General features: G+C 30.4%; 1 protein-coding gene across 1 annotated transcript in view; it reads left to right on the top strand.

Moving 5' to 3' along the window:
- The window catches only part of LOC129980889 (protein O-mannosyl-transferase Tmtc3-like), a 271,909-nt gene that overhangs the window by 175,585 nt on the left and 80,075 nt on the right, over positions 1-16,249 (top strand). Inside the window, exons 4-6 of the mRNA XM_056091343.1 lie at positions 4,427-4,508; positions 6,415-6,514; positions 14,636-14,751. Coding sequence (XP_055947318.1) covers positions 4,427-4,508; positions 6,415-6,514; positions 14,636-14,751 — 298 coding nt within the window. The remainder of the gene's footprint in view (positions 1-4,426; positions 4,509-6,414; positions 6,515-14,635; positions 14,752-16,249) is intronic.

Here is a 16,249-nt window from a genome sequence, read left to right as displayed (position 1 = left end):
TTTACATGGCAACAAGTCATATCGAAAAAGTCTGTCAAATTTTTAAGAATAAAGCAATCTATTTTGCAGCTATAGAAATTTATCCTGCCTTGAATTGATATTTCATAGCAGAAAAAAAAGACAGCTCTTTACGAGAATGTTTCATAATGCATTGAGCTTTTAGGGGATTGAGATACGTGAGGATAGAACCTGGGACCTTGTGGTTCGCAGACCAGTAACATAACCAGGATACAAAAGCAATTGCTCGTGCAGCGTATTTGTTGTGGATTATAAGCTATTCACCACAAGCTAGTGTCGGTGTAAAATCGTTCATTCAGTTTAGTTACATTAACTACCCATTTTTAAAAGAACAGTAGAGCTATTTTAAGACAATCATCATAGCTTTAACCAAGGTCAGATGACGAGAACACAACTCAGGAAGTGCACCCTTGGTAGATTTCTGAGAGAACACTCAACCCCAATGAATTATTCGACGTTTTATTCATTGAATCGAGTCTCGAACCAATACCTTCCTGTTCCAAAACCGTGGTCTAGCCACCATGAAAACATGGCTCCATGTCTTACAACTACTAAGCGTCTTAATCTAATTACTATACATTGTAACCCTGGATAAATTTGAGATTCATCGGCGAAAATTAAGTTTTAATAAATCCTTAATAATCTGTGGCTCGTAATCTTTTCCATATAATTTAATCCATGCTCGTAATCTAATCTTTTCTATCTCGTCCATGTTATAAATGTATCATCGTTTCATCAATTAAATATCGTCTTTTCATTGATCTTTTTTACCTTCCGTCAAACGTTCAGAAGTCAATTCTAATGGTTGAACCATCTATTTCAAAATCAGGAGTCATAAATCTCTTTGATGGGTATTTTCTAGTTTATGTCAGATTCTTTTTATTATTTCTTTTTGGAATTTTGTCTGATTGTTCTTTATTTTCACTCAAATTTCCATCTTCCTTTCTAAGAATATGAATCACATTTTTTGTTGTGCATTCACGAATATTCATTTTTTTAATATACGAAAAGAATGCGTATCTGAAGGAGAGGCAAAAGTAATGCCCACTTTTTGAAATGAAATTTCCCAACTAAACCAATCAAAACCGTATTCTTATAGTCAAGTTGTAACAATCATTCCACTTCTAAGTAGACGGAATGAATTAAACCGCTTTCAGTTATCATTCGACAGTCATATGAGAATTCTGCAAAAATATATATCGTATACTAATTAATTTGAAGCAAATAATAGAAATAAACAACATAGTTTTGCAGTCAAACTTATGCGCTATATTTCATTTATCAAGCGCGTTATCATTTTTGCATATGCACAGTTAAAAAACCAGACAGTTTACTATTTAATGCAATTTGATTAACATTAGATATAGATCTAAATTTTTCGTTCAAATATTCGTATTCCATTCATTCATCTCGTTCGATGAATTTTCGAATCAATCGTGTTAGTATCACATAAATCAGTTTATAGAAAAAACACTAAACCATTATAAAGTTTTCAAAAAATCGATACTGCTCTAAAATATTAACTTTAAAATAAGTTGACAAATTTCATTTATCTAGCTCATTGATTTTGAATTATTGTTTTCATATGTATTCAACATAAACAAGTATGAATTTCTTGTGGAAGTGTTTCATCCAAAATTTGACAGATGTTCAGATTTTTGTATTATGATGACCCAACGAATTTCATCCATGTAGCTCTTTGTGTTTTTTGGTTATCTATCATGCATACACAGGGACGAAGAAATAGGCATTATTTCAAAGGTGGTTTATTGGGATTAAGTGAATTAGTTGAGTTGTCAACGGAATTCATTTTTATGACTTTATCAAATTTTAAGTTAAATCAAGCAAGTTTTACTAAAATGTTACTTTCTCAAGGAGAATCTAAACACAAGTAGGTGCCTTAAGCACCTTTTGAAGCACCCCAAAATAATCCAATTGCAAATTCAAATACTTCATAAAATATTCCTATACCCCGATTCTAACTGAATTAATATCTGCAAACATTTCTCAGTAACCATAATATCCAACTCAAACATTCATCATTCAAATACATACACGAATAAAAAAAATATGATTTAAAAGAAAGAAAAAAAAAGCTTTCTGAATTCACAAAATGGGCATCCACTAACATTCCAACACCATCTAGAATTCAAAAAATGAAAAACTAAAACAGAAAAAAAAGTAAGAAAACTTTTCCGAAAGTACTTACCCACTTTTCAAATGCTGAAAATAAATCTAGACATGAAAATTCGATCAATGTATGCAACTTATGACTAAAAATTCCGCCACATTATGGTATTCCGTAGTAAGGGAAACAGGATAGGATGGAAAACGTGATACAATGTGGGATTTCCGATTTGCAGTTTGTAAGAAATGTGAGCTTGTTGAGTTAGGCTGGCATTTATTATTCTTTACTCCGGCGAAAACATTTCCAAGTCGCAGACAGAACCGAAATTTTTATTTTATTGCTTACGAGGAGATAAAGTTACAGAGAAAGGCAAGATCAGTTCCGAGCTTGCCATCTTATACCCTTTCCTACTCCACGATGCAGATGGAAATGTTCGAGGCTTGTGAGCAAGTACTTTTTTACGGCAGTTGATACCTATTTTTTCACACTTCTTTCTGATGTTTCCTTTTTGCTTTCATTTATTGCTATCTGTCTTTCGCGACCAACCTATTTCTAGTATTATTCATTGCTCACTTTCAGAATTTTTATTACTTAGTTCTTTATTATTATTGACAATATTACCATGATTAAATTACAGATTCTAAAGTTCCAATTACAGTGACGATAATGGAGTAATTGTAATTTAGACTAAGAGAACGGAGTGGTTTTCCTAAAAGCTTTCTAACATTCTCTCTAATACATTTTTCTTGCCAGAGAATACCTTACATGGCGCTGACGTGCAATAGTTGCAAAATATTAACTTCTGGTATCGATTTAGCATTTTTACTGAATCTATCGATGATACTTGGCGAGTTATTTGGCGATTAATCTTTGCATGCTTTAATAATATTCAGAAATCGAATTTGTGTTTTAGACATGTTTTTCTCAACTGATCGAAACAAAATATTAACATAAACCTGCACTTGTAGTCACAAATTCCCATACCAAATTTGATGTATTTAAGCCATTGCAATTTTGAATTATAACGTTTACTTGTTTCTGAAAATATACTAACAGAGAATCAAACTGTAGTCGGATTTGGCTCAAAATTTGGCACTATAGATGTTAAATCTGTGTAACAAATTTTACCTATCTAGCTATCTTTGTTTTGTTATTATCTTGCTAACATTTATTTGAACAGCAGGACAGACAGACTTAGAACAGATTTTATAGAAATCTGCAAATTTGGTGTAAAGACCGTATACCAAATTTCAACCTTCTAGCTCAAATCACTTTCCATTATTTTGTCTCAAACATATAGACAGAAGAAAATTTTTCAAAAATGTGTTTTTTGAACTCAAGGAGGTCTAAAACGTGTAGTGCATGATTTACATAACGCTAATATTTTTTCCTACTTTTATAGTTTATTGATATAACAAATAAATAAAAAAAAAAACATCGAACAAAACATATGGAAAATTCAGATATTGCAAATGTTAAAATAACAAATGCAAAACGCAAATACTTGATTTAATAAATGTCAATTTTAGTCATTTTCATTTTATGCTTGGAAATAAAAATCTGAAATGAATTTTCATTCAATATGGTTTCAAATATCTTTTATTATGAAGCGAAAAATGCAAAGCACATTTGAAAGTATCTGAAAAAGCATGAAGAGCAAAGATACATTTTTTTTTCACAAGTTCTTTTTCTTTCCTTAATCTCTGGTGATTAACGCACTTAATTTTCGGATGTGAATATTTAGTTTGACTCCTTGTTATCTAAATTTTATTATAGTTTACTTGATTTGATTATAGATTATAGTTAAATATTTTTACATTCCTGTTCTTCCAAATACTACACACAAGAATCGAATCCAAAATTTTTGCTAATTTTTACTTAGGTAAATATTTATAAATAAAAAAAAAATCAAATTGTACGATTGCAATTAGTTTTAATTCTGCAACTAACGGAAAGAATTAAAAAATATCTAGTAACTGGAAATGACAATATAATGACATATTGATTAATAAGATAGTCACTTGTTAGCTTTTATTATTATTAATATTTATTAACTTTTACTTCCAATTAAATTAAGCATATAATTCAAGATTTTGCCATTGTTATTCATACGGTCAGTTTCCATACATTTCCATAAATTATAAATTTATATTATGCTCTGCAAGATATTGGTGTACATAACATGTACATAATATAAAATATGATCTTGAATATGAAATAAGTGATTCAAAAAATTTTGACACTCGTGATAACATGTTAATCTTTTTTGTTATATTACAGATTTTGCTGTGATTTTTTACCTTCCACTCCAAGCTTTGTAACTTCTATGTTGTTTGCTGTTCATCCTATACATACCGAAGCGGTGAGTGACTCTATTGACCATTATTATCCGTTTAAATGGTTTGAATTACTTCTATGCAATATTTTGAGAGTAAAATATTTATCATATAACTTTTCTACATACTTTATAAAAAGAAAATCTTACTATAAGCAAACTATATAAGCAAGCCAAGCAAACTATAGCACTTATTTAAATTTTAAAAAATTGTCATCAACTTTAGATATTTTATTGATGCTTTCTTAAAACACTTTTATAGAAAAAAATGTATGTCAATTATTCCACATAAATACTTTTTTCCACATAAAAATTTCATTAATTATAAAAGATTTTAAAAAATATTAAAACAGCTTTAACTTCTCACCCATTCTTGTGTGTGTGTGTGTGTGTGTGTGTGTGTGTGTGTGTGTGTGTGTGTGTGTGTGTGTGTGTGTGTGTGTGTGTGTGTGTGTGTGTGTGTGTGTGTGTGTGTGCGTGCGTGCGTGTGTGTGTTTATATACCAAGGAAACGAATGAAACAGTGAAAACAATCAACGAAACAGTGTTATAACAGGTAATTTCATTTTTCGCTATCGGAATATTTAATTTATATTTCCGAAATAAGTAAGAAAATAAGTGCTAATTATTTTCAGTGGCTATTAATTGATTGTGTGAGCAAAAATAACTGATTAGTCAGATTAATATTTAATTGGCATGCTTAACGAAACTTATAATTAAACAAATATAAAGATATATATAAATAATTTATCTTTAAGTATATTACAATTAGTAATTTTTTAACTGATAGAAAATAACGTAAATAGCATATTGATTCAAGAATTCAATTGTTCAAAAAAATATTTTCTAAACAAGTTTTCATAAAAATATTTTTAAATAAATGTTAGAATAGTTTTATTTAATCTAGGAAAAGACGATTTGTAAAATAATTATAAATAATTCACTTATAACGTGTTATTCTTAAGCTGATAAACATACCCGAATTTCTTTGAATACCCGAATTTCTATGAATATATATATATATATATATATTCTTTCCGGATTCTTTTTTAATATTTTTTTAATAATTTTTTTGGTTTAATTTTTATTTGATTTTTGTTTTTCCTTTTAACTTGATTCTAATACTTTTGTATATATATATATATATATATATATATATATATATATATATATATATATATATATATATATATATATATATATATATATATATATATATATATATATATATATATATATATATATATATATATATATATATATATATATATATATATATATATATATATATATATATATATATATATATATATATATATATATATATATATATATATATATATATATATATATATATATATATACAGAGAGAGAGAGAGAGAAACAGATCGATTCAATCTTAAATTGCTTTTTTTTAAAAAAAATGTAACGTTATTCTTATCTAGATTCTTATAGAAAAAATTGCAAGAATCAAGTGGATATTTCATAGAATATACTTTCCGATTTTAAAGAAAAGAATTTCATCTTCTAACAATGCAAAGCTACTTTGAAATACGATATTTTTACCACTTTTTTTCATCTCTCATCTTCCCCGTTACCTACAAAACTTGCGACAGGTGTCAGTTCTATTTTGCTCTCCATCCGTTTGAAGTTGAGTGGACATTCTTTTATTCCTAACCGGCGATGAGAATAAAAGGTAGCTAAGTCATCTATAAAGAACAGAAAGAACTATTTTAATTCAATAAAGCCTGCTTTTAATATCAGAGTGAATTAAGTCAATAATATCTCTTTCTACATATAGATGGCAGCACTAAATTTTTTTATATAAAAGAATATTGGAATTTTTTTTAAAGTTAATTTGAAATGATGAAAAGGATACTGTAACTTATACCACTTCTCTCCTTTGTGACTTGGGAATATGTTTCCTTTTCTAGGTAACTGGTGTTGTGGGACGGGCAGAACTGCTATCGTCCATATTTTTTCTTTTGGCATTACAGACGTACATACGATCGACGCGCCAAAAGGGACCTAATGGTAAGCTCTACGGATAAACACAATTTCCTTCTTTTTAACATCCCACGCACCTAATAACTCTTGCAGAATAAAAGAATCTACGGTTCTCCGTCTCTTGGAATTCCCAGAGAAGAAAAAAGTCTTTTGTGGGGCTTCAAGTTTCTCTGTGGTCCTTGCCTTTGTTTGCCTACCAGTGGTGTCGGTGGAGTGAGTAAAATTGGATGAAAAACTCTTAAAATTACTTTCTTTTCAGCGCCGTTCTTACCTTTGCTTTGGCAGACATTTTGTGCTAGTTTCTTATTAAAGTGAGAAGTTGAAGCAATCCAGTTTAATCACTTGCTGCTGTATGAAGCAGAGAAGAATCCATTGAAATACAGTTCTATTAGCTCGTCTTTTAAGAGTATTATTTTGTGGTTTAGAGATAATTTTTTATGTTAGGAAGTGCGTGCTTTTTTGCATTATGTGTAATATTAGTTAAGAATTAAACATTCTAAATGGTTCATCTAAAATATTAAAGTTTTAAGACATAAAAAAACGTTAGATATTAAACTAAAGTTATGGAAATTTTGAAAATAAGAAAAAAAGTTGATGATTATGATGATAGCGAGTTCGTGTTACCACGGAAAGAGGTTTCTGTAGCTTCTGAGGGTAAAGACCTCTGAGCACCCAAGGGCAGAAGTCTGACTTCTAGCTCATATGAAGATGAAACTCGCACACATTCGCTTGCACAACCCCTTTTTACAGTGGGGCACATTCACACACCTTACAGATAGAACATAGATAAACAATCCTGCCTGAACAGGGACTCCAACCCGAGACGCCCAGATCACGAGGAAAACGCGCTACCCCTAAACCAGGACGCCGGCATAAACAAAAGTAATATTTGTTATAAAGAAAATTACATTGCACATTAAAGCATGAGATAGAAAAAGTAAAATTTTCATAAAAAGAGGTAATACGTTGGAATCTTATGCCAATTATTTATAATTATAACTAGCTTTAAAAACAAAAGATATATTTCGCAAATTCAATACTCTTTTGATTTCTACTTTCAAGAAATTGAAAGAGAAACTAATGAAATATTAAATCACGAATTTTCTTAGTCGTTATTTTAAAATTTTAGAAGCGTTAAAGATAGTAGAAATAGCAAAATAATTATTTTTCCTCTAATTTGATTTGAATAGAAATTGTCTTGTGTGTTCGCAGTTAGAAACTTAGAACCCAAACACATCTAGCATGTTGACGACTGTAAATGTGACTCCACCCTTCAGTTTCTATTTCACCGATGGTAACTGTATCACCACTTACAAAGTAATCTCATTGCCATACCATTACTGAATTCACTAGTAATTCTCGGAGGTTAAGAACCTTGAGTTTGAGTACTTCGTGACATTCCCCTCAAATCGACAAATCGGCCTTCCAGTGGGCAATAAATCTTTTCGTGGGAAAGGTATATTATAAGAGCCAGTGATAACAACATTTCACTATTTTGAATGAAACTATTACGCATAACGGAATTTGGTTCTTCTTCTTGTAAAGGGGATGGTGCTCCAGAAAAGACTGGGAACTACTGACTCAGACGAAAAGATAAATATTTAACTCATGACTCAAGTTATGAAACTCTGTAACATAGAAAATGTGAAAGATTTTTTTTCTTATCTATTACCATATTTAAAGAGTCTTGAATCAGGAGATCATCCATGGAATTGTGATTTCAATTCAGAACGTGCTGAGACAGACGAAGAATACGCATATATTTAATTTGAATTGTTTGAAAAACTAGAATTTAGCAATCGGGTTTTTTCTACTCTCTTTGTAATGTGCTAGAAATTTTCAAATTTTGTTCATTTATGTGTTATAGTTGAATTTGTTTAGTGAATTTCTCCCAAAAAAATGCCTACAATGTTGCAAAGTGTGCGTTGTAATGTTATACTAATTCTTGTACACAACAAGATCCGACTTCCGATTAATCTACAGATGATGATGATGTACAGATATTTGAGTACAGTCTGACACCACCCTACGCATCTTGCTTTGATAACAGGAAGGACAAAAAAAAAGGGACAATTGCCTTTCAAAAGTTTTTTTAAAAAGGAAGATAGTAACAGGAAATTAAAAAAAAGAAATAAATTCAGGGGTTATTTATTTAAGTATAACCATAACGAGATTAAATCTCAGAGCTAAATAAGAGATTAAATTATATTATTTTAATGACTTCTGTGAATTTGTTAAAAAATGCTTACAGTGTTATAAAGTGTATGTTGTAGTGTTACATTCATTCTTGTACACAAAAAGATCTACTCATTCCGATGATGATGATGTACAGATATTTGAATACAACCTCACAACGCCATTTCATCTCCTGCTTCAATAACAGAAAAAGCAAAAAAAAAAAAAAAAAGACAAACTCATTTATATAAAAATGAATATAGTAATGCGAAATGAGAAGGTAGTAGATACAATGGGTTTTTTATTTAAGTATAACAATAATGAGATTAAAACTCCTTTCCACTTAAGAGGTTAAATTATATTATTTTAATAACAGCTGGTGAGTTTCTCAAAAAAAAAGCCTATAATGTTACAAAGTGTACATTATAATGTTCATTCATTCTTGTACACAAAAAGATCTACTCATTCCGATGAATCTTAATGATCTACAGATATCTCAAAGCAATCTTCATCACCTGTTTTGATAACAGAAAAGGAAAAAAAAAATGGAAAAAGTGTTTGAAAAGTTTTTTAAAAGGATATAATAGCATGAAATAAGAAGGTAGTAGGTCCAGTGGATTATTGATTTAAGTATAGTCATAATGAGATTAAACCTCATTTCTATTTAAGAGATTAAATTATATTATTTTAATCACAGCTGGCGAATTTCTCAAAAAAATGACTATAATGTTAAAAAGTATAATTGTAATGTTAAATTCCTTCTTGAACACAAAAAGATCTACTCACCCCGAGGCACCGCATATAAAGATGATCTACAGATATTAGAATACAATCTTACATGACCCTTCATCTCATGTTTCGATAACAAAAAGGACAAAAAAAGTTTTTTAAAAAAAAGAGATAATAAACGAAATAAGAAGGTAACAGATACAATAGTCTATTTATTTAAGTTTACCCATAATGAGATTAAACCTCAGCTCTATGTAAAAGGTTAAATTATGTCATTTTAATAACAGCCAGTGAATTTCTCAGAAAAAAGGTTACAGTGTTACCAAGTGTAGATTCATTCATTCTTGTACACAAAAAGATCTACTCATTCCGATGAATCTTAATGATCTGCAGCTATCTCAATACAATCTCACACCGCCCTTCATCTCCTGATTCCCTGAAGGAGGACAAAAAGCCCTCATCGCTCAATAACAAGATCCTCTATCGCTACCAGAACAGCTGTGTCCAACAGCTTTCGAACAAGGAAAGATCCTGTAATGACCCGGGTAACAGGACGACTAATAATAATAAAACCCACTCCCTGATGACCACTGCAACTGTAACTGAGATGGAACGCACCCTCCCTGCTACAGCAGTATCTCCTGTTGGTCGTAAGTCGTAACGTCCGTGTGTAATGAGGCGAGGAAGATGACACGAGTTGGATAATAAAACTGAGTTTGATTTTCTTGTGTACATATGAGTTACGCCCCAAGGTTAAATACATAAAAGTCGTGCCCGCCCTGCGCGGATGCGGGGCAACGGCGGACTAAATATGTCAAATGGAGGAGTGTAAAAGGGTGGATGTCCTAGGATAGAGACCCCCTCGTAAATAAAAGTGCATTAACTTTTATCTCGCAGAAGATTTAGTATTGGGAAGAGGTTTATGTATAGCAATTCCAATTTTTTGCCAGTGACAAAAGGTCAATTTTCCAAGAAGATGATTTTGAGTATCAGCAGTTGAGATGTAGATATGAGTTTATGTTGTATTGTAAGTGGTGCTTTTTTTGCTGAGGAGCAAATGACCTGGGGTAATTTTTGCAGGTAATCTGCCTCGTTGTATGCTAATCGTGTCATCATAAAGATTTTGAAGCAAGGTAGTTTATACGAAATGTGTAATGAAAAACGCTGTAGTGAAATGAGCCATTATATGGAGTCATTCTGGAAATAAAATATCTTTATTGCGAATAACAATGCATTATTTATTAGTTTTTGTCTGCAATTAAAATAATGGTTATTACATGTAATATTTCCATTTACGCACTTTTTTATTATTGCTTCACTCTAATACAGCTTATATACTTAATGATATGATTATCACGAATGGTGTGTAAATGTAAGAACTATTATAAGTATATTATTCTGCTATTAAACTTTTATTGAATTCCCTAAAATTTAAACAATAAAGTTTTAAGAAAACGTTTCAAAGTCATTATCTGAAATCTTTCCTTTTGGGCATATTATATACAATAATAAAAAATTCTGTTGACAAAACGCTGTTGTATAACTGTACTGAATATCAGAAGATAAATTTTATCGGAAATCTAGTGGTTAAAGCAAAATTGTAAAAGCATTAAGGCATTGATAAAAATATTCTATGTCAATGAGAATTTTATTCATAATACTATAGTTTCATCTTCAATGAATATCTAACCACAGTACCCATAGCTTAGCTTGTGTTTATTTGTTCTGTATATAAGTAAGAAAAATGAAAACACGAATACCTTTACGTAATACAATTTTTATGTTTAACTCCGGTTTCTTTTTTTTAACCTCCATATTATGTGAGGATAGTTTTTAAAATATATTTCTGAAATGGAAATTTTTACAGATGAACTGTAAAAAATTTTTCTCCCTTTTCAAGTTCTTAAAAATTAAATCTATTCTCTCTTTATATATCGTACCTTTCTTTTATGTAGCTCTTCTATTTCTCAAACACAGTAAATTTATTCCACTTACGCGATAATACATTGATTAGTGGAGTGTGGTGGATATACTTTCATCAAAATGACGTCACAGTTTAAGTTGCGTGATCCTGCAAGCGATTTATTATACGCGCACGAGATTTTATTCTACTACATTTTATTAACTGCAACTGCATCTTGTTTTTCTTCTACTTAATGTTTCGGTTAAATAAAGATGTTATTTTAGTTACGCCGTCATTGAATTTAAATATTATAACCAACATCCACATTGGTGACCCGGACGTGATTTTATTCTACTGCATTTTATTAACTGCAACTGTATTTTTTTTTCTTCTACTTAATGTTTCCGTTAAATAAAAATGTTATTTTCGTTACGCCGTCATTGAATTTAAATATTATAACCAACATCCACATGGAGTAAAATTTATCAAAGAGGAGATTGATTAGTTCTTTTAGTGGGAAATCTTTGAAGCACCTTTTGATCTAATAGGAGAATACATCTCGTACAGCAAAATGAAGAAGAGTATTTGTTTTCCTTTTAAAATAATGAGCTAAATAGAAAAAGGATGTTAACGATGAGCCATCTTTATTTCAGAATACCCATAGTAAGCGTCAATGACTTTTTAAAATATGAATGGGGTAGCAAAATGTATATAATAACACACTGTAACTAGCCCGAATGATCGACGTGATAATAACTGGACGATATCAATTCTGAATCGAGACGCATTGTATTCGAAAGCATATGAATGGCTATGAATCTGTAGTTCTTACTTTTAATTAATTCTGATAATCAGTGCTCTACGAGGTTTGAGTGATATTATATGAGCACGTCAATCACTATCAAAACCAAGACTAACAATATTTCTCCATCAATACCTCTTTCGAAGAAGGAAAATACTATTTTGAAATTATAATTGTTTTAGTATCAGCTTCTAATCTTTGCAACTTTGAAAACTGTTCATTTCCTGCGGGAAAAGTATCGGTTACCGGCTGTATCAGGTACAAAAGTCTCCGCTAAAAATATGATGGGCAATCGAATATCAGTATCAACTTGTATCTGATACAGAAAAACAGTGTACTAACCTAACACTGCGTTCAAAACATATGGTACTACTATTTTCATCAATATTAGATGTTCGAGCTAGCTCACATCAGAATCTGTTACCAGCTGTATCAAGAATAAAATTCTCCCCTAATAATAAGAGGTACAATCGCGTATCGATATCAACTTGTACCTGATACAGCAAATCAGTGTATCATATGATACCAATATTAGATGTTCGAGATAGATCAAATCAGATAGCACATTAAATGGCTCTATAAACCTGATAAGGTGTAACTCTAATTAGTCCAGATAATCCCTACTATAGCCGGATGATATCCGTTTTGCCGAATAATAGCGGTCGCACGGGTAACATCAGGTAACAAGGATTGTAATTTACTGGCTAATTAACGTTCCTAATGATAATAGATAAATTTAATAATGGAGTGAATCCACGATCACGTGATATAAATCAAATAATTCATTATGATTTAATTTTATAATGAATTAAATATTTTGTGGTTAATGATTAAATTAATGTATCTCAACACAGTTACTTTTGTGACGATGACAAAGAAAAGTGCATTTTTTTTTACATGCCAACAGCTTCCCAGGGAGCTGGATAAATTTAGGTATTTTTAATACATATCTATACTTCCCCTCACTGAATTGACACACCACACATATAGAATTGTTTTAAGAACTATAATATAGGAAGTTTCATATGAATTAGAATTCCTTTTTTATATATTTATAATCAGAAATCATTTTTCTTTATCTTACACAAAGTATACAAAAAGAAAATAATGCAATTGGCAAAACCTCTTAATTGGTATCTTAAAGATTCTTTACGAGTTAGAAGATTTAAAATCGAAAACACTGTTGTGGAATTTTGTATTTGTCTGCATATATTTTCACTCAGTAACTCGAAATACTGAGGTGTTTAACAAATAGCATTTGGTATTGGTTTTAATATCAAAATTATAGATACTGTATCTATCCTCAGACAAATTTACTTATATTTGAACTTTTTTAAATAAATCTCTCGGTGGTGTACAAATTGAGATGCGCGAGGATAGAACCTGGGCCTTTGTGGTTCGCAGTCCAGTAACATGATCAGGATACAAAAGCAATTGCTCTTTTAGCGTAGTTGTTAACTGACTTTTAAGCTTTCACCACAGACTCTCCCTCCAGTGAGTCGGAGGTTAGACGAAGGATATGGCTGTTGAGTGGTGATGTAATTATTAGCTGTTGATTATAATTCGCCTGTACCCATTTGATTAGCGCCAAGCGTTATGACGAGAGTGTGTCGGTGAGTGGTTGCTCATGCTATTGCTGCATCAAGTGAGTCTGACGACTTTGGTATGCTGCGTCAAGTGAACCTGAACACTTTGGTTTGCTGTGGGTAGATGGCGCCATAACAGCTGTACGAAGGTTGAAGGATCATCGTCCGAGGTCACCAGTGTGGCGAATTGTTATGAGTGAGGATAGAACCTTGTACCTTGTGGTTCGCAGTCCAGTAACATGACCAGGATACAAAAGCAATTGCTCGGGTAGCGTAGTTGTTAACTGGCTTATAAGTTTTCACCACAGTGGAAAGTAATTTATATATTTATATGAATATGAGCACGATAATTAAAAACAGTATTATGTTACAAGAATGATAATCAGCATAAGATTTTCATTCAAAATTGCAAATCTATATTAAACTATCTATCTTATCTATCTATATAAAAATCTATCTATAAAAATCTATTTTAAAAATCTATCTGTTAACTTTCTGTTTGTTTGTATATTTCCAAAAAACTAAGTTTATTAATGTTAATTTGGGATTTTAAGATCACAATTGTCAATCTTTTACAGAATTTAAATTAAATCTGACTATTGCTCAAAAATTCATACTTGATTATTTTGACTAAGCACAAAATGATCCATTTCATGAAAATAAATAAGATGGTGGAATAAAGAGCATATCCGTTGATTTTAAGCATGTTGTCAAAAAGATCCATGTAATATTGTAAATTAAATTCACGAACCAAAAATAACTATCTTTTTTAATGTAACTTGAGGCTAAGTTGCGATTGATTGCAGTAATGTTACAATTAAATAGGAAATATTTCATTCAACCTTAAGTTAATTTGATTGTTGTTTTAATATCATTATTATCATTTAATAAAAAGGATGGTATATTTCTTTAGAAATGATTCACATATTCATTAGATATTGTTGTTTTCCTAGATTACAAAACTTTGCTAAGATGTATCATGTTTGCTGGACTAGCTATGCTTAGTAAAGAACAAGGAATCACTGTTGTTGCTGTTTGCGTTACATACGACATATTTCTTGTGCAAAAAGTAAGTAAAATAAGTTTACATTCATTCATTTTTTAATTAAACAGTATAATAGATACATTTTTAATCTATATGTTTAAATTAGTTGGGAAAAAAACAAATTTTGCAATACCACCCTCAGCTTCAATCGTGAGTCCGATTTCATCAGTTTTTATTTATCATAATCTCATGTCTCCTAGCTATCAACTAGTTCAGCCACCTCCATACCCTCCCCTCGCCCAAACACATACGCTTTCGGATGAAATCTCAAAATCATTACTTGACAGTCCTCCGGATCTAATCATTGAACCGATATCACCATATTTTGTTTTACTTGCAACCTTTTCCTATTGCTTCTAAACAAATCATAAATGGCTTCTGTTTCCATTTTCAAGAGGTATCGCAAAGTGAAACTATGAAACACCACCAAGCCTTAACGACTGGAGCGATTTCGCCAATTAATTTTACGTTTTGAGTTTATACCTAACCAGGCAGAATTCTCAATGTTTATTGAGAGAGTATAATTTAAACTAATTCTTTCATTTGTTGTGATAAGATATATATCATAGAAGTTTGTTGACATCAATAAATTAATGATATTAACCTCTTGCGCTATAATAATGTGCTTGACACGTGCATCAAATTATTGAATTTTTAAAATTTAAATATGAAATTAAGTGAATAACATCATTTAAAGGACAAATGAATCATGATAAAGCCTCAATATCTCAATTGCCTTTTATTTCATCATAGTGATTGGAATTACAGTAAATATATCCCAAATAGGATGTGGCATCTAATTATGAAGTTAAATAAATTCGGAGGCGAAGTGGTTAATATGGTAGGTGAATACCAAGTCATTGACTGTGTATTGTTTTAAGTTAAGTGAATAATATTTCTCGTATCTGGATTTTCCGAAATCGAAGCCATTTTGTTTGAAGCCAAGCGACTTTTTTTTTCAACAAAATTTATGGAAATCTTTGCAAATAATTTTTTTTTAATGTAAAACAACTAGTTAACAAATAATAGGGCGTTAATTAATTAAAGTATTCATTAATTAGTTTTTTTAAATTCCATTTTAAAATCTTTTACTTGTTTTTTATTATTAAAAATGAAAAGACTTTAAAAAAATCGAAAATTTGAAATACTTCAAAACTTCTGAAAAATAATGTGTTACAGCTTGAAAATTTTACAATTTAAATTAATGAAGCAAGCACACTTTTTGCCTAAAGTAAAAATTATTTTTCCCTCTTAATAATAACATCTGTCTGACCTTAATTAAGCATCTTCACACGAATTGACATCTAAAAAGAATTCATTCAACTGTGATTACAAATTTATGTAAGGTGAAATCGGAAACCTACCATCATCTTCTTGATTTCTGTTTTTACTATTGAAAATCGAAAGAGTAATTTGCCGTGGAAACTTGAATCAACTCCAATCGATTACACAATGGACAATAATTAATTTGGGGACAAGGTAGCATTAGTATTTTTTCAATAAAATCCTGAAAAAAAAATAG

This window comes from Argiope bruennichi, chromosome 8 (assembly GCF_947563725.1).
Source record: "Argiope bruennichi chromosome 8, qqArgBrue1.1, whole genome shotgun sequence".
Lineage (NCBI taxonomy): Eukaryota > Metazoa > Arthropoda > Arachnida > Araneae > Araneidae > Argiope > Argiope bruennichi.
This window is presented reverse-complemented; position numbering and strand designations above follow the sequence as displayed.